General features: G+C 39.2%; 1 protein-coding gene across 1 annotated transcript in view; it reads right to left on the minus strand.

Annotated features, from left to right (window-relative positions):
• GFRA1 (GDNF family receptor alpha 1) overlaps positions 1-27380 on the minus strand; it is a 151094-nt gene that overhangs the window by 25472 nt on the left and 98242 nt on the right. Inside the window, exons 5-7 of the mRNA XM_009277900.1 lie at positions 10883-10992; positions 5562-5696; positions 970-1148 (exon numbers count right to left, since the gene is read on the minus strand). Coding sequence (XP_009276175.1) covers positions 970-1148; positions 5562-5696; positions 10883-10992 — 424 coding nt within the window. The remainder of the gene's footprint in view (positions 1-969; positions 1149-5561; positions 5697-10882; positions 10993-27380) is intronic.

Here is a 27380-nt window from a genome sequence, read left to right on the forward strand (position 1 = left end):
TCATAAGTAAGTGAAACGTGAATGCTACAAGTGTGGAAGAGTTTGGGAATCCAGAAAAAAAGTGTCTTAATACCAGATGAGACCTTAAAACTTGGACATTTTCATTTGCGTCACATAGCAATTTTCCTCCTGTAAAGACACAAATAAACAGGCCAAGCTGACCTATCCCTGAACTAACTTTGCATTTAAACCACCAGAAATTTTCATAACCCAAGATTCTAATCTGGCCGAAGGATGTTTTCAGCTTACATTTCCTGTTGCCTCTTTCCTGCCTTGATTTTGCAGTTGTCTCCTGCCGAAGTTCTTCAAACTTTGCAAGAGCTGCATATACTGCCTTCAGCAAGTGATGAGCCTCTTTAAATCCGGAATCAATGACACACCATGAATAGCCTAATTGAAGTGTCAAAGAAAATCGCTACAGCCATTGGCCAAAATCACATCACGACCTTGACACCAGTTCAGGAAAGCACCTGATTCAAAATAGCTTCTTTGTCCAGCTTCTTCACCATGAAGTTTGTAGCACCACATATTCTCTAATATCCAGACCTACTCAGCCAAAAAACCTCTTAAGTTTACTGCTAATAACATAAGAAAGAAGGCAGCAGGACATGCTAGCTGACGTTAAGAGTTCCCTCTGAATTTGGATTACTCAGGGGATTAATTTAATCTGACATATCCTGGCAGGGTTTGGAGAGTGCGACATTCATATCCAAACCTGTGATAACAAACTAAATACTATGCCCTGTTTCTGAGGCAGAGAGGCAATAAAGTCTACTTTGAAATATGCATTTTTCTGTTTAAAATAAGTGTCTGATATTTTACAATATATCCGGCTTGTAACTACAACATGGAAATAAATAGATATTCCAATTTAAGCAGGCATCTATTTATGCAGCAGGAGACTACTTTGTATAAATATCTATGAAAAACTTTCATTTATGCACTGCAACAAGTACAAGACTCTCTTACCTGCAGGTTTGCACATGCTGGTGAATCGTTGTGGGTGGGTATCTCATTGTTGGTGGTCTCTGAACCTGTGTTTTTAAGTCTGGAAGCTGTTGTAGTTGTGGCTGTAGTGGTCTGTACTGGTAAGATTGGCTGCCACACATTCACGTCAGTACCATTGCCGAAGGCCTGAATTGCATTTTCTGTAAAAATAAATTACAAGCAATTTTCTATTTCTAAACAAATGGTAGAAAGCAGAACTGACTTTTTAATCATTATTATTATTGTTATTCCATTGAAAATGTGTATTTATAGAAACTCAATTTTTATGCTGAAAAACGTGTCTTAATTTTGAACATATCAGAAACATGAACTGAGAGTCTGGGGTCACATAATTATCTGGTGCAGCCTCTTCTTTGTAATGTTCCCAGTAATTCTTGACAGAAGCTCTAGGACCTATTGTAATCATATTTGTTACCATCCAAAAGCCTCAAAAATTTACTTTCAAGATTTACAATACAGTTTGAATGTTATGTCCTAATTCAGGCAGGTGATGTTACATAGCAAACTAAAAACAGAGAGCAGGCAAAATATTAATTTATTTCTTCAGCTTGTGGTAGTAAAACTAATATGCCTATAACTACAAAATGGTTTAACTAAGACATCTTTTCCTTACAGTTTTCAATCAAAATCTGCATAATTAGATGAGGGAAGCATGCTTAAACTAAAACTTCAGAATATAGAAGTTAAAAAGCTTATCATAGTTTCATGGGATTAAAGAGTGTGTTTATGGCAAGAGTAAATTGGTCGGGTTTTTTTATAAACAAATAGAAAAACAGTTTTTAATCAGGTCTTTGGGGATTCAACATGGATTTAGGGATTTCTTATTTTAAATTCTTTGTACAAGAAATCAAACAATTTCACTGGGGACTAATATGCGGAAGTTATTAATACTTGTTCTCAGTGGTATTCCTTGCCTTATAAAATAATTTACATTTAATACCCATCTGAAAAAGATGTATTTTATTCTGATACTAGTTCTTAGAACTCCAACATGCAAAGAAAAGAATTTGTAAAAGGCACCACAATCAGCTGGGTTGATGGAGACAAAGTGGGAAGAGTGGAATGGTATTTTTCTTGGGTTTACTTGAATAAGGCAATATATAAAGCAATATTTTCCTATGATTTCCTAAATTAACAGTAACTCTTTGTTTCCATTATTGCAAGAAGGATCACAGAAATACATGCAATCCTTCCAGTTTTCTAAGTAAAAGTGGTCTTTACAATTAGTCGTCTTTAATTATTTCATAGAATCATACTCGATGATCCTAATGGGTCCCTTCCAACTTGATATATTCTATGATTCTATGATAGAATCATAGAATAGTTTGGGTTGGAAGGGACCTCCAGGTCAGGTTGCTCAGAGCCCCGCCCAGCCTGACCTTGAATGTTTCCAGGGATGGGGCATCCACCACCTCTCTGGGCAACCTGTGCCAGTGTTTCACCACCCTCAGCGTAAAAAATTTCTTCCTTATATCTAGCCTGAATCTACCCTCTCTTAGTTTAAAACCATTACCCTTTGTCCTATCGCTACAGGCCCTACTAAAAAGTTTGTCCCCAGCTTTCTTATAAGCCCCCTTTAAGTACTGATAGGCTGCAATAAGGTCTCCCCGGAGCCTTTTCTTCTCCAGGCTAAACAACTCCAACTCTCTCAGCTTTTCCTCAAAGGAGAGGTGTTCCATCCCTCCTCATATTATTTGTAATATTTCAAACATATAAATTATATTTTAAATATGTATTTTATATACATAATTTTCATACATATTTCAAATACATTTCAAAAAACATAATGACTGTAAGGAGGTGCTTCAAGTGTCTGACTGCTCTAGTAACGATCCTTTCAATAATTTTTATAACTAACTCACTGCTTTATGCTTTTCCTCCCACTTGCCAATTCTTTTTACTGCAGTATAAAGCAAGTGTGAACAAATCCTTTGAACAGATATGTAGATACACTGAATCCCATTCAGTTCAGTAGGAATTCTAGAGTATGCAAATGTACATTCACTTTCAGAGTAGCTAAAATGAAGTCTTAAGATGGATTTCCAGAATTTAAGATTGGCCAGACCCTAACTGGAGAGGCAGCAATTAGGACCACTGTAATATTACCAATAAACTTGCATCTTCTAATAAAGAGGATAAAAGTATAAGCAAGGTAAAACACAGCCTCAGGTTTTAGGGTGGAATATATTTTATTTGGGGCCTATTAATTTGGATTTTTAGCTTTCTTGACATTGGGCCAATTTCACAGTTCTGATATAAAGCCATATTCTGCAGAACAATGCTGAGATAAAGAAACATTTTATCTAATATATGTAAAAAGAAAACAATGCAATGTTTGTCTTTATTGGGACTAATTATTAAAACAGACTGGAATTTTCACTAGTATTTTCACATCCACCTTTTGAAATCCAACTTCCACTCTGGTTTCAGCTTAACATCTGTTGCAAAAGGCTTTTCAACTCTAGAGTGGAATTTCTAGGCAAGTGCATACAGAGGTGCAAGAAAGACCAGGATTTCAGGCGTGTATGTGGGACATGGTAAGCTCAGCTTCATATCCCAGCTCCACATCAGCCACAGTACGAATGTGAACCTAGGTCTCCAGCTTTCTGAGTCCCCTAGCCCTCAGGGCACAGGCTCAGCTATTCCACTTTGCATAAATAACTAAATAGGTTTTTGAATAAACATTTAAGCTAGGTTTTCCACATCTTTTGTAAATGCCCCAAATCGCTGGTTTATTTTCCAGTTTGAAGGGGAAGTATACTTTAGCAAAACAGACTAGCAAGAAATTCCTAGTTTCATCCCATTGTGGAAAAGCAATTTTTGTTTCGTCTAAAAAAAGTGGGAGGGATTCTAAACTCATCCAACAAACACATGACATTTTCTCCAGGTATTGGAAGGCCCATTAATGACAATAACAATTAAAAAAAAATAATTGGAACTTTTCCCATTCTCTGTAAGAGAAAAAACTTTGTATTAAAACAGAAACATCTTTACTTTCTTCATGAAGAAGACATGTCTTACAGCTAGGATGACTATAATTTGTCTCACAGTAACCTCTAATGTTAATGATTTGTCTTCATTAATGCTTTTATACCCATAGCAAAAGAAAGGACAAGGGATCGCTCTGTTTTTATGTTCTAAAAGGACCCTGTAACATTCTAGCATTTAATACATTCACAAATGAATAAAATCTGATGTATTACAGTATATATAAATGGCAGCCCCATTAGGTTTGAAGAAGGCCTGATGCTATATTGTTAATTTTTACCCAATCGCAGTCCGAATTGTTTTCTGTGTTTTTTTGTTAAATGATCTTGAGTAATTGATTCATTCTTCCAAAGTTTAACAAGTAGCGTATCAAATAGTAACTCAAGTCACTCACTTTTTGTATGCAAAGCTCCCCATACCTTCACAATGCTGCCTGTTGAGAAGCTACCAATGGAGATTTTCAGACCCTATACTAAAATACAGACTGAACCCTGCATTAGCATTAGCTCAAGTATATAGGGCTGGATGGGACAGTCTGGATCATCAAGTTCATTTGCTGTTTTTGAAAAAAGCAACGATGTATGCTTCTTTCGGTAAGCTGATGAAATACGACTTAAAACCGGTAAGAATTTTTTAACCTCAAAACTCCTGCTGGAAGCCTATTCCTTAACTTTAGTCTGATGGTTAAAAATTTTCCAGTTTCAAGCCTAAATATGTATGGCCAATATCTCCCTTTTTGATCGTGTGCCAACATTGTCCTCTAGGTTAAGTAATCCTTTTCCCTCCCTGGGCTTGCCCCTCTAGTGCAATTGCAGATGACAATCACGTATCCTTTCAACTTCTGTTCTGCTAGGCTGGGGAAGCCAAGCTCTTTTGGTCTCCTCATTTATCTGAAATTAAAACTCTGATGCACACTCCACATCATCCAATTATGCTGCTCCAGGCAGACAGGAAATTTGAAAAGAAAACCTGCCAAAATCGACTCCACTAAGCCATTCTGAAATTTATAATAGTCCCTAATTTGGAAGTGAGTTTGACTGAAAAAAAAGTCAATAATTTAACAAAATCTTGAAAATAGGCACCATCCAGACCTGTGATCTCAGGCATCTGAGACCAAGTAGCCTAAAAAACCTGAAGCTTGGCTATAAATTGCAAGCACAGTCCAATTTATACTTACCTACAGCAAATCCTTCATATCATAAACTACATGTCTTTTTTTATATGAAGTTCTTAAATTATACAGAAGCCCCTCAGGTGTTGCAATTTTTTGGTACAGATGCTGCCTGACTGTTAGGGTCCGAACATGACCTGTGATGTAAACATATTTCTATATGATACAACTCTGTTATTTGAATTTTTTTCAAGAACTTCTTACGTTTGCAATCTTGGCCATAAACCATAGTATCAGGCATATTTGCTTGTCTAATTAATTCTTACACTTACAGCAGAACCATGCTTACAAAGTGCAAAGCGATGGTCTTGATGTATCATAACATACTTACACAGTAAAGAAATTCCAGAAAACATGCTAAAACACATTCAAAGACATCTAATTTTGTACTCACTAAGGCATGTATTGTCCTGGAAGAAATTCAGAAATTTCAGGCATTCATCTATTTCGTTACCACTGTTGCTGCAGTCACACCACGGGGCAACGCTGAGACTATTTGAGTCTATGTAGTTTGGTGTCATCACTGTGCCTGTTAACAAAGAGTGAAGTACAGTACTGTGAGTAACCTTCACACTGAAATATTCTTTCCATACTAAGAAGATAGTAAACAGCATTTGCTAAGTCATGTATTCGGAGATGGATTCACAATGCAGACCCACGGCAGGGCTCTAACTTCCAGACTTAACAGTTCCTGGCTCCCTTTGACCTTTGACACCCAGCCCTGTCCGTACTTCACACCCTCGGTTGTTTGAATGCAACCACTTTAGGGATCGTAACATGACTCACACATTAAAGACCCATTCCTTTCCTCCAGGAAGGTTTATATTGCATCCCCACAGAGAGCTGCATCAGCAGAATTGACAGGTGGAAAACCGTGGCACAGGGGAGGGATGGATTGGGAGAAGGCGGGAACCTCTTAAAAGGGCTTTGCTGCCAAATCAAACATATGTGGACCTGCGCCCTTAGAGTTGCACTCTAAAAATCCAATTTTTCTTCCTCACTTCTGTTTTTTCTCATTTTCATTCTAGCTGCAAATAAATGGCTGAAACTAGACATCCAGACCTGAGCTTCCTCCTTGAGTCTGTAGCCAGCCTAGAGAAACAGTTCTGAAACGCATGAGCAAGGAGAATGCTAGTCATGCTGAAAGCAGCCTTAATACATCCTGGAGGAGCGTTGACCCCAGGGTGCTCATTAGGGACCTGCCAACAGAGTGGGTTATGGCGATGAACAAAGCAAAAACATAACCAGCATGCATAAAACAGTACAGTAGATTCTTTGCAGGTAATAAATTACTATTAATCTTGCTGTGTCACTACATTTTCAGTACAGTGATTGTTTCCTAAACATTGTCAGCAACTTGCAACCACAGGTTCATTCTAACTCTATTACAAATTCTTGGGTAAATATTCTCACATTTATATGTCAACTCAAGGCTACCAAGAATGAAATGAAACCAAAGAATGCATTTTGTGTCCTAAAAGATATACAGCAACTGTTCATCACTCATCTGGATCAGGCAATCGTTACATGATCAGCACTTCTCCAAACCAGTAGTCTCACTGAAGGCATTGTCCCAGCAGCTCCGAGATTTCAAACTTCCCTAAGGATTGAGAAGTTTGAACCTTCATTTTATTTGTCTGACCAAACAGGAAAAATTAAATAAAAAAGGCAGGTATTCCAGACTTGTACTGATGACAGCTGTTTCAGGAAACACGCTCCTCACTTGGTAATCTACAGTTCTAGGACAGGCTATATATCATGAGGAAATGTGATCACATCTCCTCAAAACTGACAACAAAGTAGTCATTAAGAAGATGGAATAGATGAAGGATAAATATTAGAGACCCAAAGTGTACACTAGCAGAGAAAATTTGGTCCATAGGTCCAGGGTCGCAGAGTCTGCAATACCACACAGGAAAGGGCTAAACACCAAGCTAAAAAAAGGAACATTAGAAATAACACAAATCACAGAATGACGTCAAATAGCCTTTCAGTCACCAGGCAGCGCTGGGAACTGAATGAATCAACATGCAAACTGCTTCATACATGAGGTGGGAGACAAAGGAGAAGAGGCATTAAGGGCTGGCCTGAGAAAGGCAGTAATGTATGTGAAAATGAATGCAGTCCCACTGCCAAACTCACAAAAAGCATCTTTTGTCTTGTTTTGGGATGTTCTTAAATTAGAATGCAATCCCATACCTTTATCTACTTCCAACTCTTAACAGATAGTTGCAGTAATAATTGCTCAGATTCTACGTGAGATTAGCACATGAGTAAATAGCACAGTTCAAAATTTATTAAATGGAGGTAGAGAATTTAGTAAAATAGGCAAACATTATTTGCACCATTAATGAAAACTTGACAGTAGATAAATAAGAAGAGGAATGATGTTAAATTAAAATAAACCAAATTAAAATATCTGTCCATTATCCATTTGATGGTTCAGTACACTATTTCAACCATGTGACATGATCTGAAAAGAAGTGAGAGAAAAGGAAAATCAAGAGGATTTTGCAAATGGAAAGAAAATAGTAGGCTTAAAAAAAAAAAAAAGGGCTAAGTAGCAAACACTTAGGGAAGGGTTAAAAAAACAGAAAGGTATTGAGGAAATTAAAAAGGTCACTGAGGCAAGACTTTCTTATCACGAAGAGGTAATTAAATAAGGTAATTAAAATGGGTCAAGATAGGGGCTAAAAGTGTAACAGATACCAAGCTACGATTAGGGTTGATGAATACAGGAAAGACAGGACAAGGAATGTGTGTACACAGCACACAAACTGTACATCCAGCAAAAACAGAGTGGCTGGGAGAGCAGCTAGTAGAAAATCAGCCCGTCATTTAAACCTGGGGGCAGATGTGAACCCAAGCGGATTATATGCTTGGTTTCCTGGGGTGGATTTTCCTTTTTCCCTGCAATGTGTGTGCTGCTGAAGGACACTAACGGATCAGAGAAACCATGGTGGTTGGCAGTAAAATAGGACATGCTTGTTTTTCTGTGTTGTCTCTATCAAATAGTTCTGAGATGGTCTCAGTAGTAGGCAGTCAGTTCTCCATATTTTAGACAAAAGCAGAGTTGACCTGAACACAGCCAAGAGGTTGCTGAAATTAGGGTCAATTAAGAATGAGGAGATGGACGGTGAGTCCAGGAGGACGGGCATGTGACTGAAGTTCCTTTGGCCCAAGGCAACTCTAGTGTATTCACATAAACTCTCAGGGAATTCCTGGGAATCCCAGGGAAATTAGATGGATTTTACGGAAAACAAGTGAAAATGTGTCAGAAACTGAATGCTAAAGCAGATCTTGAAGTCAGCAGTTAGAGCAATACCTAACTGATGTGGGAGTGCAGACTGGTCCAGATGGCTTAACTAGGCTGTAAACAAAGCACTGAATCTCAAACATGGCTATCTCCAATCTTATTCTGCACTTAATAATTTTTATATTTTTCCTTTAATTTTTTAAAAAATAGTAATTTATCCCTATTACTATAACAAGGAGCCTAAAGCAATGAATTAGGATTTTCAAAATTCCTGTAAAATATACATAACTTTAAAATTACATATATAATACCCTGATGCAAACCTTAAAAAATCCTATCTAGACTGTTCTCCACTTAACTGGTAAAGCACCTGATACGAAAACTGCCTGACTCTATTCCCACTTAGGTCATTTATTTCAGGTGGGATTCCACTAATTTCAGCGATGTTAACTCTGATTTACATCACTGTGTGTGAGAGCAGAATCACATCCACTGTACCTTCCATAGAGAATCCTCCATTTCCTGAACAAACTCTATTGAGGCACAATTTTTGCTACATTTAATGAAACGGCTAAATGAAATAATGTTTTATCTTAGCGAACAATATTTTATCTTAATTAAAACACCTGGAGATTCTGAAGCTCTGATGAATGAATGGATCTGTAACAGCTTCTTACCCACAGTCTCTATGTCTTCTTCCTGTGTTTTATATATCTTAAGCAGACATTTGAAAGACTGTACCTCTGATTTCTACCTTAGCATCTTACAAATTTGACGATCTTCACATAATTTACTCCACTTTTATATCAGCTTGATATCAGAAGCAGGAATTTACTGCTTCAGCACATAAAAGTTTTGTTTTGGCAATTTTCTTGGTTTATCAGAATTACTACCAAGAAGTAAAACCTCTTGTAACACTAGTCAGTAGCCATCTTTTTGCGTGTGTCTAGGGACTAGCAGGAAGGAAGAAAAATGTTTTATTTTTCCCTTTGAAAATTAGATCTTCTTTTGATTTCAACTCCTTAGGGATCCATTCCACATTTCTGATGAGTGACAGTGTTTTGCAGCATGGTCATCCACAGTAACACAAAAACACATGACTATAGGAACTGGGTCATCCTTGGGGTTAAATTGAAAAATGGATCCAACAAAACCGCCAGCAAACCCGCCAGCAAAATTCACTAGGTTCAGCAGGAACTTCTTGGCAGCTCTTACCCAGAAGTATCTATTAGTAACAGTTACTCTTTGCCAGCAGCTAGACTTCTTAATCTCATTGACTAGGTCAGATTTCAAGGCTATTCAATTCGTTGTTTTAGAGTCAAATGACATTCTGTCATAACTGTTCATACATTATACCCTTTGCATACTGTCTTCATCTCTTAAGTCGTAGAAGCATATCCTTTGAAACCATCACATCTTATTTTACCAGTTGCCACATGGACTTACCTCACTTATTAGCTGCTAGAGTAGTAAGAATGATAACAATAAGACAGTTAATATAGCTTTCAGTCATTTTTCAGCAAAACCAACCTATTTCAGAAATATTTTATTTTGGATATTATCTCCAGAGACATTTATTTAACAGCAGGATCTGCTTCAGGGCCTCAGCTGGGACCTTCATGCCCAACAGAAGGGGATATTAACTGCATCGCAGCAGGTGCAGGCTGTAAGCTTAAAAACATCTTATCTGGTGGCCTTTAGAATTTGTTTGTTTCAGAGTTTTGACATTCACTTATTCTTTATTGCTGAACCATGGTATTTCTACAACAAGTTCACCTTCCTGCGATGATCCCTCTCTTTCAGGAATCAAATACTGCATGCGGTATATGGTATCTGGCTTGCATAAAGGCATCCTTGTGCCTGTTGACAGTCAGGAAGGTGACAGCAAACAAAATGAATTATGTTGGGGAGGGAAGAAGATTTCAGAAGATAAATCACCTCCATTGACAGGCATCTCAGAAAACATTTAGAGTGGACAGAAGGACATCATGGAAAGAATAGCAGCTGGAAGTGAAACAAGGCTGTGTTGGTCTATTGTCTCATTCCTCAAATGTCCTGCAAACTTTCCCTGAAGACCAAGAGGTATTTACCCAACCTTGTGATGACAGCTGCAAAATCAACCAACCTGCAGTTTCACTTGTTCTTTTTAACCTCCGACTTCACGGTCCTGTCCAAATTCAACCACCTTAATAAGCTTTACTTTGTAAGCTTGAATTTATTTCAGATTCAAGCACCTTTCTCTCCTTATTGTCTATCCTTAATTTCCTTGCAATGTACAAACTTACCCCAGGAATCTCTGTAAGGTAAAACAGGGCCAATACACTTAGGTGGAGAATTTTGCCTGGTATCATATTATACAGTATTATATTCCACAGTTTTTATTTCACGTGGGCCTTCAAAATATAGTTTGGGTGTCTTTCTTAGACCGAGCAAGCCCCCACCCTTCCCTGCCTTCTTACCAATAAGCCCCGAGTAAGCAAGGAGGCAGTCAGCATAGTTCTCCTTCAGACAGCTACTAACAGACCGTGACTCAGGCTGGCAGTTTGTGAAGAAATCTGCAAGGCGAGATCTGCAACATGAAGAAAAATGCATATCTTTAAAAATCAAGCCTGAAGGCATTCTTACCTTTTACACTCTTTTTATTTTTGGACAAGGCTTAATATTCTTTAACTTAAATATATACTGGACGCATTTCAGCTGATGAAAGTCTCTTTCTAAGAGGCATCTCTTTCCAGAATCCATTTTTGAAGTCAGAACAAAAAAGTGTAAGAAAACAGTAAAAAGGGACAGAACAACAGGGAAATGCCTGCCCTTTACTAAAAGAAATGCTCTGCATTTCCATGCCAAAAAAAAGACAAAGACCAATTTTATCATACGAGCAGTCATTTTGTCTGGATCTGAACTCTAACTGGAATCTGTTATTCTACAGATTCAGAACACAGTTTCTGCTGTTTTACTGATTACACAAAACTGTATGTTTGTGCTCACAGAGTCCTCTTACTACATGACTTGAGGCAGGACCTGCTTTGGTACTGCCCTGAGTTTCCAGGGGATGGGCTTACCCCTGGCTCTGGACTGGCCTGCAGAATCAGCTGGCTGAACTGGGGTAGCAGGCAAATCCAGATGGCATGGTCTCCACAGCCCCCCGGAGCCATGGTACTGAGAATCTATTTGTTCTTGTAAAATGTGCATTTATTTGAAGGCTACAGTATTGAACCCAAGGCTGAGAAGAAGGGAATGTGTGCTCTGCATCGAATTCTGCTGCTGAATGGCCGTATTATCTTCACTTACCTCAGTTACCCCATGTCCAAGAGCTGGAGAGCACTACTTACTTATAGAAAGTGCTTTAAGACTAGGACCGAAGCTGTATTGCAATTAGCAGATTACGACTATGTTGGAAAACAAAAAAAAAGGACTAGCAGCCAGGAACTCTTCTGTTATTTGCGCTTTAAAGGCCACATAATGCTCCCATTCAGGTCTGTAAAATTTAAGAGGCATCACCGAGGTGCGTCAAGGTCCCACACCCTACAGCCGCTCTCCTGCCCATCTTGGCCTGCTCTCTTCAGCTCCACTAGTGCTTTCACTTAGACTTGCAAACTTGGAGCAGCGACTTTTGTTTATCTATAAAGTGTCATTTAGACCTTTATCTTCATGAAAAGAATTATTTAACCTCCCTACTTCGATCTTCTGTGAAAAAGGGATGAAAATGTTCTTTTGCATGTAACAACTCACAGTGATGTTTCAGGATCAGGTGCGTAATCTTTGCAAAGCCCTCTCAAAATCAGAATAGTATAATCTATGCATTTTCAGCGCTGCTCTAACGTTATGTAGATTTGCAATACAAATGCTCTTTTTTAGTTTTGCAATAAAAACACAGACGTTAGCAGAAACAAGTGATTTGCAAGTGATTTACTTTATTTGTTTACATACTCCAGAGACTAATTATCTTTGTTTTCTTTATTGTTTTACCTATCTCAGAATGGGATTGGATGTACATCATTAATTGGTCTGACGGCAGTGATGGGCAAACTTCAAAAGGTTCACAGGCTTAGTTTGAGAAAGCATCCTATAAATAGACTGTATGCAAACTGTACCTGAATTTATCTGAGCTATTCTCATGACCTCTTCTTAGTTCCATCCCTCGCTAACTGTACTGACACCAGCAAATCCATGGTTTTCTTTAAACCACAGTCAACTGTAAGCTTTTCACTCCCTCCCTTCCCTTATTTAACCATTTGACCTTGAGATGGACATCTGTACCCAGTTGCCTTAATAGTTTTAAAAAGTCAAGCTCTCTACCGACCCTTCAAGATACCCTATATGTATACATAAATTTCTAAATTTCTATAAAATCTCTGCTTTGCTGGTGAATATATGCTGTACCTACCAGGGGACAGGCTGAGAAGAAATGGATTCCAAGGTATGGGAAGGGATAAATAGCAGCACCATGAAGAAAATCTGGGCAAGGAAACCCTATGTCACTGCAGTGATTCCTCTCTCAGCTGATAATTAAGATAGTGGCTTGGATCCAGCCGCCTGAGCAACTGGGAACAAAGGCAGTTGACAGTTTCTAAGGTTTTTACAAATTCTACTAATACCTGGATGAAGTCTGTTTTAGGACAGAAGAGAGCCTATTACATCTAGCTAGTATGAAAAACCTTTGCCGTGGTAGAAGGAGCAAGCCTGCTCTATGTGCAGTATTTTTGTGTTTCTAAAACAAAGTAGCTCCTCAGATTTAAATTTCATTATTTATGTGACCATAAATAAATCTTTCTGGAGCTGCAATTATACGATCAGCACCTTGAAAATCCTGAAAACATTTCTTGCAATCATTTCATCATTCTTAAATGTCCAGTTCTCCCTTAGATTATTAGGTGCATTGGTCCAGAGATCATTTAATACATTCCTCTTCTCTAAATGTTTTTAAGGACTGATAACTATGGAATAATACCAGTCATTTACTACCCAGTCTGCTTAAAGCATTTATTTGTTGTAAACCCTAAAGGAGGCTAAAAATTGCTCTGCTGATCTCTTTCGCATACAGCTTGATTTCTATGTTAATTTCTGAAGAATTTTTGTGGTCATAAAAGGTAATGATCTGACAATGTTGCACATTTAGGTTGTCATAAGCCAAATATAGTTCAGATAGCTCTGGTCCGAGCATTACTGGACATCATCACACACCTCCTCCCTAGTGAGTCATGCAAACTTCATGCTATCGAAGTTCTCACTCTCTCCTGAGCTGTTAACTACACCTGATATTCATGTGGATTCATTTCCACTGGAGATAAAGTTAAGGCCAGCAAATAAAAACAGAGACAGACCTCCATCTGCCATAGAGTAACTCCATCATTTTCAGTGAAGATCTGCTGATTAATGCTCACTGAAGATCTAGCCCCAAACATTTCCAGTATAGTGGCACTGATGAAAGCGTGCTCATCAGCAATACCAAAACAGTGGTACTGCTATTTATCTAGAGAGAGACAAATTAGCCTAATTAGGAAACATATTATCATTTATCCTTAAGTATTGCACATGATATTAAGAACTGTTTGGGTAAAAGAGACAATCCTTTTAGGTATTGCTGAAAAAGAGCAATCAGATGGTAGCAGTCCTATAAAAATATTCATACTGTGTTAACTGAGCGTTCCTTCAGTAGGAAGCAACTTGTGGGTAGTAACTGGTGGATAAGTGTCTAACCCACGACCGAGCAGTTTGGTAATCTAGAGGACAAACAAGCTTGCAACATGTGTGCCTTAAAGTGTGCATGATTTTACATGTGCAATGTACATATATGTATCTATTTGCTAGATGGCTGGAGAGAGGCAGGCAGTTTTATGTTGTACATAACATGTAGCAGGACCACATTTAAAAGGAACTACTAATTTCTTTTTCTGTTGAAGAATCACAAATCCTCTTTGTGCACAGCAGCATTAATGATTTTTTCCCTTCCCTTGCATAACAAAAAGGAACTGAAGAGAACCACACAGAAATCTTCTTCCCTGGAAGAAAAAAAAAATCCTCTCTTTGTACAGCAAAAACCCCACAAATTAAATGTGTCCTATCTTAGCCCTGGAAAATCTCCTTAAAGTAGACTGCAGATCTTCTGGAAAGCGTACGTTAAATATTTTGTATACCCCTCACTGAAAAAATAAGAATAATCCTATTGGCAAATTCAAAGAAGATCTGCTCAAACAACAAACAGTCTTTCTGAGAAGAAGAGAAAAAAATCCCAAACCTGCTATTCTCTAATGCTTTGTATTAGCACCAGTAAAATCATTTGTAACAGTTAAAAATACAGAGAAAACAAAGTTAATTTGTTTTCCTTATGATAGTGGCTTTTCAAATACTCAGCAGGATAAATCAAAACTTTCAAATTGTGCTTACAAATAAGCTTTGTTTATAGCAGTATTGTGTTTAATCTGCATATAATTTTTGAGGCAATTTAATTTTATATAGCACAGCCTGTTGTGTAGGCAACATTGATTAGGTTTTCACTATTTTTTATTCTCAAGGTTTTGTAAAAGTTCTTTGATGTTCTGAAATTATATTTATCAGTTCTCCCTCTTTAAAGTTGATCAGCTCAGCTTCAGTACTCGTGCAATATTTAAAAGCATGATATAAATGATGAAGTTGCAGAAAATTTCTAAAACTGTATTTTTAGTTTGGATCGGGTGTAAATCATAGCCTACTGGAAAGCAGCTCTACGAACCAGATGCATGAGCCCTCCCCAGGAAGTACCCCTACTGCTTGGTGGGCAGGTGTTGATTTCTCTTCTTTTTTTCTCTCTGGCTGTATGCATCTTGAATTGCTGGTACACGGGGGCTGAGCTGAGAGAGAGAGAGAGATCTTCTCTCCTAGCCTTGTCTTTGCATTGGTGATCTTCAGACCAAGAAAGAGATTGAATCCGGATCTCCCGCTGACTGCACACACGTACGCTGTGATGTCCAAGTGAGTGGTTACAACTACTTGCCCTGTTAGTGAATGCAGGGAGTGACGGCTGCTGTCCTCTGCGCTCACCTCAGTGATGTTGGGTGAAGACTGGACATGCTCACTACCACCTCTCTTTACATTGCAGCTTGTGTTTAGGTACCTATCTATGGCTCGACAGCAGTAACATAAAGAGTACATAAATGCCAAAGCTGAGTGACTGGGGGGACTACACTGATTAGTCAAAGCTGCTCTAGTGTCTAGACACCATTTGGCAGACACAGTATAGTCACATAAGGGAAGTGCTGCATCAATATTCAAAACAGCAAAGAAGTATAAACCTGACACCGAAAAAATTCAGACTAAGTCAATGAATATGTGTCATAGTGATAAATGACACCATTACAGAAAAAAACCAAGCCAAAATACTTGTTCTTCTTTTGTGGGGTCAAATGCAGTATCTTCATCTGTAGCTACACATAGCTCCCGTATAGCTTGGGTGGTGCTATTTCTGCCAGGATGCAATAGTGGCAAGAGGGGTTGATATGTGGCCAAACTAATGGCTTCATTGTTGGAGGAGCTTTTCATTTTCTCTTTGTTTCATAAACACACAGTGAGTGGGCAGCGAGAAAATGAGGCAAAGGCTACATAAGAAACTCTATCAACCAGTGAGCCGAAAAAAGCCTCAGAGCAGCTCCATCACAAGAGAGATGACCCTCCCAGCACCTAGTAATATAGCTTTGACCCTTTTTTTTAATTAAAAGACACTAGAGCTGTGTAATACTAATACATCTCATACCTCCTTAGTTATGTACACACACCACTGAGCACCTGTGAGCAACTACAAATTTTGACAGTTTGTTTTAAATGGTCATTTTTACATACATTTATTAAACGGCAACTCCATCAATTTTTTTCATCAAAAGGGTTAGTTTTTCTTTGGTTGCTACCCTCCTTCTCTAACAATGACAGTGTCTGGGCCCTGAGGACCCTAATGTCCCTGCCCACCCCCGGGGCTTTCCCTACCCAGCCTATGGCCCAGGACCCCATTCCAGCCCCCCCAGGCCTCGGTCCCTGCCCCAGTGATGCTGTAGGACCTCGGTCTCCAGCCCCTCGCAGCCCTGCCCTGCCCAGCCACGGGCCCCACTGAGCCAGGTCCACCCACGGGCTGATGTCCCAGCTCGTCCCCAGGGAGGTGCCTGATGCCCAAGGCTGCCCACAGCTGCCCCGCTCCCTGGCTGGGGTGGTGGGACAAGCCCTGCCTGCAAGGTCCTGCCCTGCCTGTCCCAGGGGGGTCCCCACAGACCCCAGGGAGCCCCTAGCCCACGCTGCGCCCTGACACACAGGTCAGCATTTGTACCTTTTGGGAAGTGGGAGGGTAAAAAAGTACAGATCCGATCCGATGGCAGACCATTTGGGTCCCAAGACCTGAATATTGAAAGCAGTTTCTCTCACATGAGCTGATCCAAATCTTTTGCAACACTGGCAGAAACCATTACAGGATCTTGGACCCCAAACACACTGAGCCAGGTCCACCCACGGGCTGATGTCCCAGCTCGTCCCCAGGGAGGTGCCTGATGCCCAAGGCTGCCCACAGCTGCCCCGCTCCCTGGCTGGGGTGGTGGGACAAGCCCTGCCTGCAAGGTCCTGCCCTGCCTGTCCCAGGGGGGTCCCCACAGACCCCAGGGAGCCCCTAGCCCACGCTGCGCCCTGACACACAGGTCAGCATTTGTACCTTTTGGGAAGTGGGAAGGAAGGGTAAAAAAGTACAGATCCGATGGCAGACCATTTGGGTCCCAAGACCTGAATATTGAAAGCAGTTTCTCTCACATGAGCTGATCCAAATCTTTTGCAACACTGGCAGAAACCATTACAGGATCTTGGACCCCAAACACCAGCTATTTGAGAGAGCTTTTTTTTAATCTGGTTTTGTTCTGTTTTGTTATTTTAAATGACTGGCAGCCTAAGCCCGAGCAAATATTTGATTCTGGATTCGATTTATCTCTAAAAATTGTGTTGTTCATCTGGAAGTAAAATACAGACAATCCCCAATTATACAGAGGCAGCCTATTTGGATTGTAGAATAACTGGATACAGAAACAAACACCAGAGACCACACAAGATTCATTCAGATGCCTTCTAGCATCACGAATGCTTGCTCAGAGCATCAGGCACACACATAACAGTCCACCAAAGCTGGTTCCTCCAGTTGAGCACCCATACTCAACCCAAACTGGCTAGCTGACTGTCTGTACCGTGTTCCCCAACATGTCTGCCAGTACCTATGTTATCCAGGCTTTTTGTTTACCAGGGACCTTCTAGACATCTAGTACCCCAGATAAAGGAGAGCTAAATATTAGAAATTCAGTCATGCAAAATGAAAAATATTTCCACCTATGCATATCTATATTTTAAAATTAACAGTACAAAACAAACATTGTATTCTATTCTTCTATTAACAAAACTAATTTTTCTGAGTAACAAGTGCTCTAAAAAAACCATGCCCCACACCCATGTTCTATTGCTGTATTTTATGCAAAGCAAAATAAAGTTATATACCTTTTCTGTTAATATTATCCTTTTCCCTTGCTCATGTCATCTGCTAGAGACCTGTTAGATCTTTTGACACAATGTCTGCTACAGAAAATCAAAAGAACTTAACAAAACACTAATCTCGTATTTTATCAATGTTAGTTAAATCCTCTAAATGACTCAAGATCATGCATGAGAGTAATTTTAATTTAATGCATAGGTCTCCTTTGGGTTTAAGGAAAACTACTAAGCCCAAATGTGATTCTAAACAAGTATGATTTATTTGCAATTGGGTAACATAAATATTTTTATACTACTGACCTTTTGTGTAATAAAACCCATTTTGAAAAATACGGTGCAAATCCTGAGCACAAGGTAATGCAATAAAGAATTAGAACAGTGATTCTCAGATGCAGTGACAGAAAACAGAATTTTCCCTTTCTGTTTGCAAAAAAATTACCTCACATCATTTTTTAGAGGCCTGTTTGAGAGAACATCTGGAAAGCATTCCACAGGAAATCAAACCTATATTAAATATGTTTTGCGGGGCTCTGTTTCCTTGCATTGACTTTAAGCATGCATAATGTGTTTCTGTCTTCTCAGCTGCAAAGAAAACACTTCTCTGAGAATCTTCTACAAAATGATAGGCTGAACTGTCAGTCTGTGATTTCCATCAGGGGATGTTGGTAAGATTTCTATTTAGTCTATCTGTCTTTGTACTAAAGCTCTCCAATAACATGAACAAATCCACTAGCTGCTTTCCGAGTACTGTGAATTTGTATATTTTCATTTTATTTCCTTTATGCTGTTTAATTTGAAGCTTCTAAATATAAATGACTGTCACGTTTAAAGAGGTCCAAGCCTCAGAGTGTCTCTTGATAGCATGTTACTCAGGAAAGAACTAGTGCATTACAGATAGACTTGTTCTCACTTCATTAGCTGGGCAGACAGGAGTGTCTTTGAATTACAGGCTGGAAACCTAAGAAAATCATTGTCACTCTCAAAAAACAAGCCAAAGAAATTAGTGCCACTGCAGATCCTTGAGTGTGCCACTGGATGCTTAGGTGTTTATTAACAACTGTATCGTGAGTGCACACTGAAAGGATGTGGTTCCAAGTACTCGAGAAAGACGTCCATGACAATAATATTCTCTGTAACCGCTTGAATAAACTATAATAGAATATTGCTGGCTCAAGCATGAAACTGTTGTGGAGTTTGGAGACTGAAAATAATCTAAAAAGTCCAATACAAGTTCTCTCTTTACCGGAAAAGTTTCTGTTGGCAGATGCACTGGATCATAAGGTTTCCTAAGGTTACTGTAGGGATGCTTTTTGCATAGGAAAATCCCTCAGTGGCACTGTGGTAAGTGTGGTGGCATTCCTGAGGGGAACAGCTCCTTGTCCCCTTGTCCTGGCTGAAGGAAAGAAAAGGTGCCCAGCATGTCCTTGCACTCAATCGTGCAGGGTCTGTAGGCAGCCAGCATAGCTGAAACTCATCCTGAAGCTACTCTAAAAACTGTTCTGACTTCAGGAGTAAGACAACAAATATAAAATCAGAACTAGAGCAGATAAAAGCAGATTAGAGCCTCTTTCATGTGAACCCTTTTTTTCCATGCACAAAACAAGCCCCATCAAACAGCAAGTCAAAAAGTTCTGGCACTAGCAAACCAATATAGCATTGATCTTATTCAATATGTTTTACTTGCTTTTAGAAGCTATATGGATATATAATGCTAGTACAAAAAGCACTGATTTGTAGTATAAGACTGGAAAATAAACCATTTTTACCAGTTAAGGATGATGTGGCTGTCTTAAGAGGTTTTTTTTGTCTCTACTATCAAAAAACCTGAACACGGCCACCGAGGCTGAGAGTTGACAGCCTGTGATATATCCAGATATTTACAGAAGTTGCTCTGAAAGACATTGTCCGTTTTGAAGAATATTTTGCAATGCTGCATGATGGCCAGTTACTGAGATGTATCTCCAGCATTTCACAATGCCTAATTAGAAAAGGGAGCATCGTAACTGAGAGGACAACCACTCTAATTTATGCTTGAATTGGAACAAAAGAAGGTGAACTGAACATTCAAACGATACGGTCAAGTTTTAATTTAACAGAGGTCTTAGTCATATGTGCTTTATAATAGAAAGCTCGCTGTAATGGTTTATAGAATGTGCTTGAACAAATATAGTGTAAGCACAAACATGTGAATGTAAGGTCATCTATTAATAATCTTAGGCAACGGTCACAGTCAACTCACACAGAAAATCTATATTCAACAGTAAACACATACCAGAAAACTTTTTCTGTGTCCCTTGTTTTAAAGCCAGCAGATAATCGAAGCATAGGAAAGAACCACCACCTCTGCCGACAAGTCTTTGCGGCTACTGGTACATTTACATCTGGCTTCCACTTAACAGTAGTTACTCCATCAGTAACATCATGGTAGTGCTTAAAACATAATGAAAGCAATGCAATTTCTATTCAGTAAACATTAAAATGCTAAAATTTGAAAATATGTATGTGGCTGTCACTTGCTTTCTTGAGAAACAAAGTTTTATTTTTAGTTCCAGTTACATTTTCTTGCAGCTATTTTAATAGATGAACTGCCACCAGAAATATTCTCTCACTGGGGCCTGATGTAGACTGATATAAATAACCTTTAGAAAGTCCAGCATAATGGAATGGTAAAATCAGTTGACATTCTTTTAATTAGCACTGCCTGAAGATTTACCTACACAGAACAGGAATAGCCAAATTCATCCCTGGAATAAATCCACTGAAGTCACTGATGTCAGAGGAAGCATAGTGGGAATGGACTTGGTATAATAGCTCTGTTATTCACATTAAACATACAGCAGCTTCTTGCCTGTAGCATATACATGGTTTGAGGTAGATGAGAAAACATTTTGATTTATTAAAGAAAATGCTACTGTGTGATAGATACACCCTTTCTTTGCCCCAGAAACAGCAAGTTAGCCAAATGTCACTGGGTGTACATTAAAAGGGATCAAAAATCTTCTCTTCACCAGATTTAACAGATTAGTGGGTGGAAACTACTCATGCAAACTGGTGGATGCTAAACTCCTGCTCTCTACAAAAATCTCTCAACTAACAATTCAACAAATCAGCGGTAGCAGTATTCTTACTGGAACCCCATCCAGCAAAGCAATTAAGTGCTTGCTCATCCATAAGAACATGAGCAGCTCCAAATTTAGATCTCTATTAAAGTTTAATGCCAAATTTAACTTTCCTGGATTTCAATATTTTTGACTAAACATGGGTGAAACTGCTTCATTAATATATGTAGTTTAATCTTTCCCCCGTGATAAATGAACAAAACAAAATGGGTCACATTTGCCCTGCTGTAAGCCCCTTCCTGGCTCATCTTTCTAATCTGTAGTCTTTTTATTTCTTGTATTACACAGGCAGTTTTCCTTTCTCACTTAGAATAACAAAACACGCCTTTTCAGACAAAATGATACACAGAGATGAAGGACCACATTTGGATGATACAAATGCCCCCAAGTTCTTAGAGCTAAAGTTTACTGGTGGCTGTAAGTACTTCAGCCCACTGAATAGTTTTGGCTAAAACCGGACTGACACGGAAGGCAGGGTATCTAAATACAGCCTATAAAACTCTAATCATTTGTATCGAAGTTTATTTTATGATTGCTGTATGTTCACACACACATACTTTATTCCCTCTTTCATTTTTTCAACCCTGTAGACAGGTAATAATGACTATTCAGTGCCACGGTTTGTTCTTAAACTTAAAAGTAAGCAGAAAGGACTAGCAGGACCTCAGCCACATCAGGGATACTGCCAAAGCTACACCATGCAAAATAGAAGTTGTCTGAATCAAACAGCTCTGACAATGTTGAGGCATAACTTGTGTTTTACAGATAATGGGCACAAAAGAATTACACTCCATTTTCGTGGAGACTGGGTTTCAGGAATCAGCAGAGGTTCTAGCTGACTGAAGGGATGCCGCTTGGAGAGTTTCAAGCTTGCCTGACAGGGCACCTCAGCGTAAAGATACTGTCTAGGTACTGCTTCTTGGAGCATAAGCCCCCTGTGAGTGAGGCTCTCTTCATTGGTAAAGCACAAAGTGATGTGAAAGTTGGGTGCAGGAATAAAGCTGAGCCATTTTTCTAATTACTACATCCTGACGTCTTTGCTTCTCTTGGAGAAATGTCAATCACCTGGCAAGCTTTTAATCTTCAAGACCCTCTTAAGCAGAACAGAGAGAGTATAAATGAGGACTGGCCAAGCAGATCCTGGCACCACAGAATGAGATCCATCTACACTTTAACAGGGACAAAGCAGTCTTGTTTTGCTGGGTGTTCTGATTTTTGGATTCCAAAGGGATTTATGGATATGTTTTAAGGAGGAACTGCTTGATTCATTCAGAGTTTTATTCAGAAGGAAGAAATTTGAAATGACCTTTGTTTATGGGAGGGGAGGGGAGGGGAGAGTAATACTCTGTCTATTTTACTCTGCTAACGAAAGACGTCAATGTAATGAATCATGTAAAGGACTAGAAGTGAAGAAAATAATACAATATTGCAGCATTTTCTGGCTTTACTTTGCCTTGACTTGAAAGGGGTTTTGCTTATTTTGCAGAGACTGCATTAATATTTTTTTCCAGGCTAGCAATTCCCCACACACATACTCCACTACACCATCATGTTTCCTCTGCAGAGCACACCATCTTCTCTCCCACCTCCCCCCAGATGCCATTTTTTTAATTTTCTAAACTGTGATCATTCCTCACTATTAATTCATTAAAATGAATTAAAACCTGGGGGGGTTTCACTTAAATAAATATGGTACCTCCAGCAATATATACATATATGCATACACTTGTATATACATACACATATGAAAATCATTCTTCTTCAATTTCAGGCTATGTTTATCAATGTGAGGTGAGCTTGTGGGCATGCTGCAGTATATGGGCCAAAAGGTAGCTTTATGTTTTTTCCTATCCCACTTGGTATTTTGCAGACACAGGAGCTTTCCCGATGTCACGCACAGAGAGAGCAGGGAGGATTTGCAGGTAGCCTGAGCTCAGGCTAACCCTATCACACTGCGGACACCCTACATCTAGTGCAGGGTGAGTCAGGCAACACACGACGTTTTTTGCCCACTCCCTGACTCAATCTCAAAACATACAATATAGGCATAGCCTGCACGTCTCCAGAAATCAAGAGTGTCCCTGTTTTAATGCCCTTAACAGCATTACAAAAACTATGGTGTTCTGGTTTTGCATACCCACAGCAAAACAATCATCTCAAGGAGCTGCCAGACAGCTTTGAGTGCCAAACTGATATAAATACCCCGGGGGGATGCAAATCCAGCTCTGTTATACAGAACTGTATAATGCTACTGTGTCCTTCATGAAAATATCCACTAAGTGTCCTTTTAACACATAAAGCTAGAGCCAGTCTGAGACTGAGCAGTCAAGCTCAGTAGCTGGCCAACTGAATTGTAACCAATATAAGCTACAAGGCTCAGAAAGGGAGGGAGCACCTCTGTTTTCCCTCTCATTTGCTGAATTACAGATGATCACTGGACTGTGGCAGGATACTGAGGGAGGAAAAGAACAACACGCAGAGGAGCAGGTGAGGAGGTGCTGTAAGTGGCCATAATAGAGAGAATTCAAACGCGTCAGAGAGGTGGTGAAAGTCAGATAATGACTGGGAGATCTGGAAAGAGGAGATGAAAGGAGACTAAGCAAGAGGAAGAGGCATGAGAAAACAGTAAGGGAGAAAGTGAGAAAAATGAGAGAGAAGTCTAAGGAATAGGAAATTTGAGGAAAAAGGCATATTTCTTCTTCCCCTCTTCCCTCTCCCCCCACACATCCCTTTAGTGCACTCCTCCCTGCTACCTGTGAATGCTGTAACTAAAGAAGGCTCCCTCCTAACACAAGATGCTGGGCTCCCCCTCTCCTACAGCAGGACAAAAAAGGCTGACTGCACATTTATAACATCTCATCCCAGACTTGCCTACAGTGTTGAACCACCCCCTCCTCTGGCAAATCTCATCCATGAGAGCGTAGGGTTTGCAGTCAGTAATGGTACATGTTGCAGGAACAGCCCAGAAGCCTTACGCAGGGAAGCCACTTTTACAAAGAGGTACTGATACAAAGCACTTGCAGATTTGCACATGCCTTATGGAAAAGGAACACAGATACAGTGACTCCCTTTCCATGGTAAATTATCATTAAAAATGTTCAACAGAATATAAAGAAAGAAAATTAATTTCTTGGCAAGTTTCTTACATTTTCAGGAAATGTAGCAGGCAGCTGAGCTTTTGTTCTAGCTTTTACTGTGGAGGAACTCTTTTACCCACTGATGAAAATGTTTGCATATCTTCACACAGTGTTCTTATACCTGTAGATGCAGATTTCTTTCACACAGAATTGAATGGGTGGTTGCAACAAAATTAAGACTGGATAGGATAGGTGACCAGAAACCGGTCAAAAAGTAAGAACATACCAATGAAAGCACATTTATAAAGATTCAGCTGTCTGAATACACAGTGCCGAAAATATCTTTATTGTCTTTTCAGGGAAATGAGCCATCTAATGAAACCTAATAGGATATTTCATTATTATCCTTCAGACATCCCGCAAAGAAAAGTTACTTAAATATATTATGCATACATTTTATCTTTTTTTTTCAGTATCAAATAGCTGTAGCCAGCACGTGTTTTTTACAGAACTAAAGGCAAAACATTAAAAATATTATTTATTTTAGTTTTTGTTGTGGGGGGGGGGGGAAGGTCCAAACAGCTGTCATCTTAAATTAGTCAAGAACTACTTTCTGGCTATTTCACCTTAAAAATGAGCCTCAATGATTTGACCAATCATCTTGAATATAGTAATTGTGGAGGACAAGAAACATGCTGTTACTAGATTCTTATATTAACAAAAAATGCCTCAATTTTACGCTACCCTTCTTTTTAGATCTCTGCAGCACATGACTGGATTGATATTGTTCTTTTAATAAATAATGTGTCTGTATCATTATCATTCTGGCCAGTGCCTTCAGAACATATCCAGGAGACAGAGGAAGTATGCAAATTCAAAACACAGATTATTAAAAAGACCAAACTAATGACTCACACTTTCATTATGCAAAGAAAATAATATTTTAAATACTGTCAAATTTGATAGTGGCAAAAATGAAGCACACTGCCCTGCATTTACAGGAGAATGATATTTTTAAAACATGCCAGTCAACTTTCTGATGTTTAATTGGTGCCTGAAGTGATCAGAACAGGAGGTTCCTCAAAGGTTTGAGCTATTCCAGGACAACATCATTGGTGAAAGTTTTTGACAGTATATTGCCTTTCCTTAGAAGTTTTGTTTATGTTCATAATAAAAAGGAACTCTAAAGACTTCTTTTTGTACTTTGGGTTTTTTGCTTTTCTTTTCAGTGAGCATTGACAGGCATGCCTGACAGACTCCAATCGGTTTCAAAGCTGGATATGGACTGGGATACAAGTAGAGGCAGCAGAAAAATGATAATGAAAGTGAACCATTCAGTGTTCTGGTGACGCTGAAAAATTAGGACTGTTTACATAAGTCAGAACTTATTTGCATTTCCTGACATTTCTGGTCTCTTTTTCCCTCAATAGTGAGTTTATGTTATATAACAGATAGATTAATGAATAAAAAAGAAAAAAATAAACAAAGCATCCTGCCATCTCAGTTAGCGGTACCTGCAGTTTGGGCAAATCGCTTCCCTGCTCTTAACTCTGTTTCGAAAACAGATTCAGTGATATATGCATTCAGGACAAAGCTTTTAAAGAGCATCCAAAACTGAATGTTTAAATACTTGTTTGCACAGGTCCAGTGCATATTTTATACAGAGTATGGGCAGATTCAAATCTTGCATTTCTGAGTAAGCAGCATTCTTAAACTATTTGTGAGTGTACTTTCAGAAACCCTTCAGAACTTATCCCCCTTGTCTTAACTAGCATTATGAAGAAGCTTTAATAGATGTAATAGGCACACAAATAGTAGTTTCTAAATGACTCAGTTTCACAGTAGGCAGAACATATTGTCAAATTATTCTCCCATTTAGATACTCCTTCTGATTTCAAAATGAAATAGAAGTTATCAGAGTTAGAATTATATGTCTACTGACTACTGCTTTTAATTATTCTAAACATATCTGGAATTACTGTGTAGACTGATATTTATCAGTGCCAATACTTTCAATAGCAGGGAGGAGATCTCCTCCCCTGCCCAAGTCCCTGTTTTCCTGCAGGACAAGGGGAACAAATCACACAAACTCCCTCTAAGTGCACAAGTCACAGAGACAAAACGTCTTTCACCATATTATGGATAAGCTGAAATAGCTCTGCTGCCGATTCCTCCTCTCCATGACAGTAGAGAGGGAAGGTATTAAATATACTAGCAGTTTAGACAGCCCAGGAGGTATTCCAACCTACATGAGATGACGTTCAGCAGCACATCAAGCTTGCTTTACCTCCAGGCATAGGACCTAAGTGCTGCACTCACTGACTCTGCCCCAGACCCCGCAGGCATTTGCCCACCTGTTTCCTTGTAGCAGCACTTGTACCAGTGCTGCCCCTCGCCCTCACAGCCTCACTGAGCCTTGGAAGAGTCCAAACTTTTTTATTTTGGCATTTTAAAGCAAAAGAAGGCACAGGAAGAACTTGTAAAGAAATCCATTTTCACCACCGTGCTGGCTGCAACTTAGGGCAACGGGAGCAGAGATTTTACCAAGCTTTCCTCTGCAGCATTGCAATGGAGAAAGCGCAACACCAGACTCGTGAAGTCAAATTAAACAAAGTACCATTAAAAACTTAGCTGCTGAGACAATATTAGATCAAAGCCGACCAAAGGAAAACACAGTCATGAAAGAAGTAATGGCATTAATTTAACTAAGTAATTCCTGAACGCTACAGCCTGAATAATAGGAAAAAATCTCCTTATAAAATCCTCTCTCCTATTTCATTGGCACTGTAACACACTGGAAGTTTGGCAGAAAACACAGTAAAGATACTGTAACTCTATTAATTAACAGGGCCTGTGTATACGGAAGACTATATATAAGCAAAAAGACTAATGGCACAACATGGAAATGGAAAACAGGTGGTTCTGAGATTACATGTATCCAGCTTTCATAAACTGCAATAGCATTAGCTATGAAGATGCAGAATGCAACTCACTGGACTGAAATGAGAACTCTGCTCTGATTTATATCTGCTCTAATTTGGGTCAGCAGGAAACTGGCTCCAGATTTCCCCTGAGCCATTGAGGGTAGGGCGCTGCTCACCTCCTCACCTCTGAACAACACTTGGACACATCTGAGGTGCTATGGCTGAACGCTTAAGATCAGCAGTGGAGATTTCATAAACAAACATCAAAGTAAATATTTTACCAGGCATATGTAAGTACTTGTTAAGATTTATATCATATCTTCAGTGTCCTTGACATTTTACAACAGTGTTTAT

The sequence above is a fragment of the Aptenodytes forsteri genome, unplaced genomic scaffold (genome assembly GCF_000699145.1).
Source record: "Aptenodytes forsteri isolate BGI_AS27 unplaced genomic scaffold, ASM69914v1 Scaffold15, whole genome shotgun sequence".
Taxonomy (NCBI): Eukaryota; Metazoa; Chordata; class Aves; order Sphenisciformes; family Spheniscidae; genus Aptenodytes; species Aptenodytes forsteri.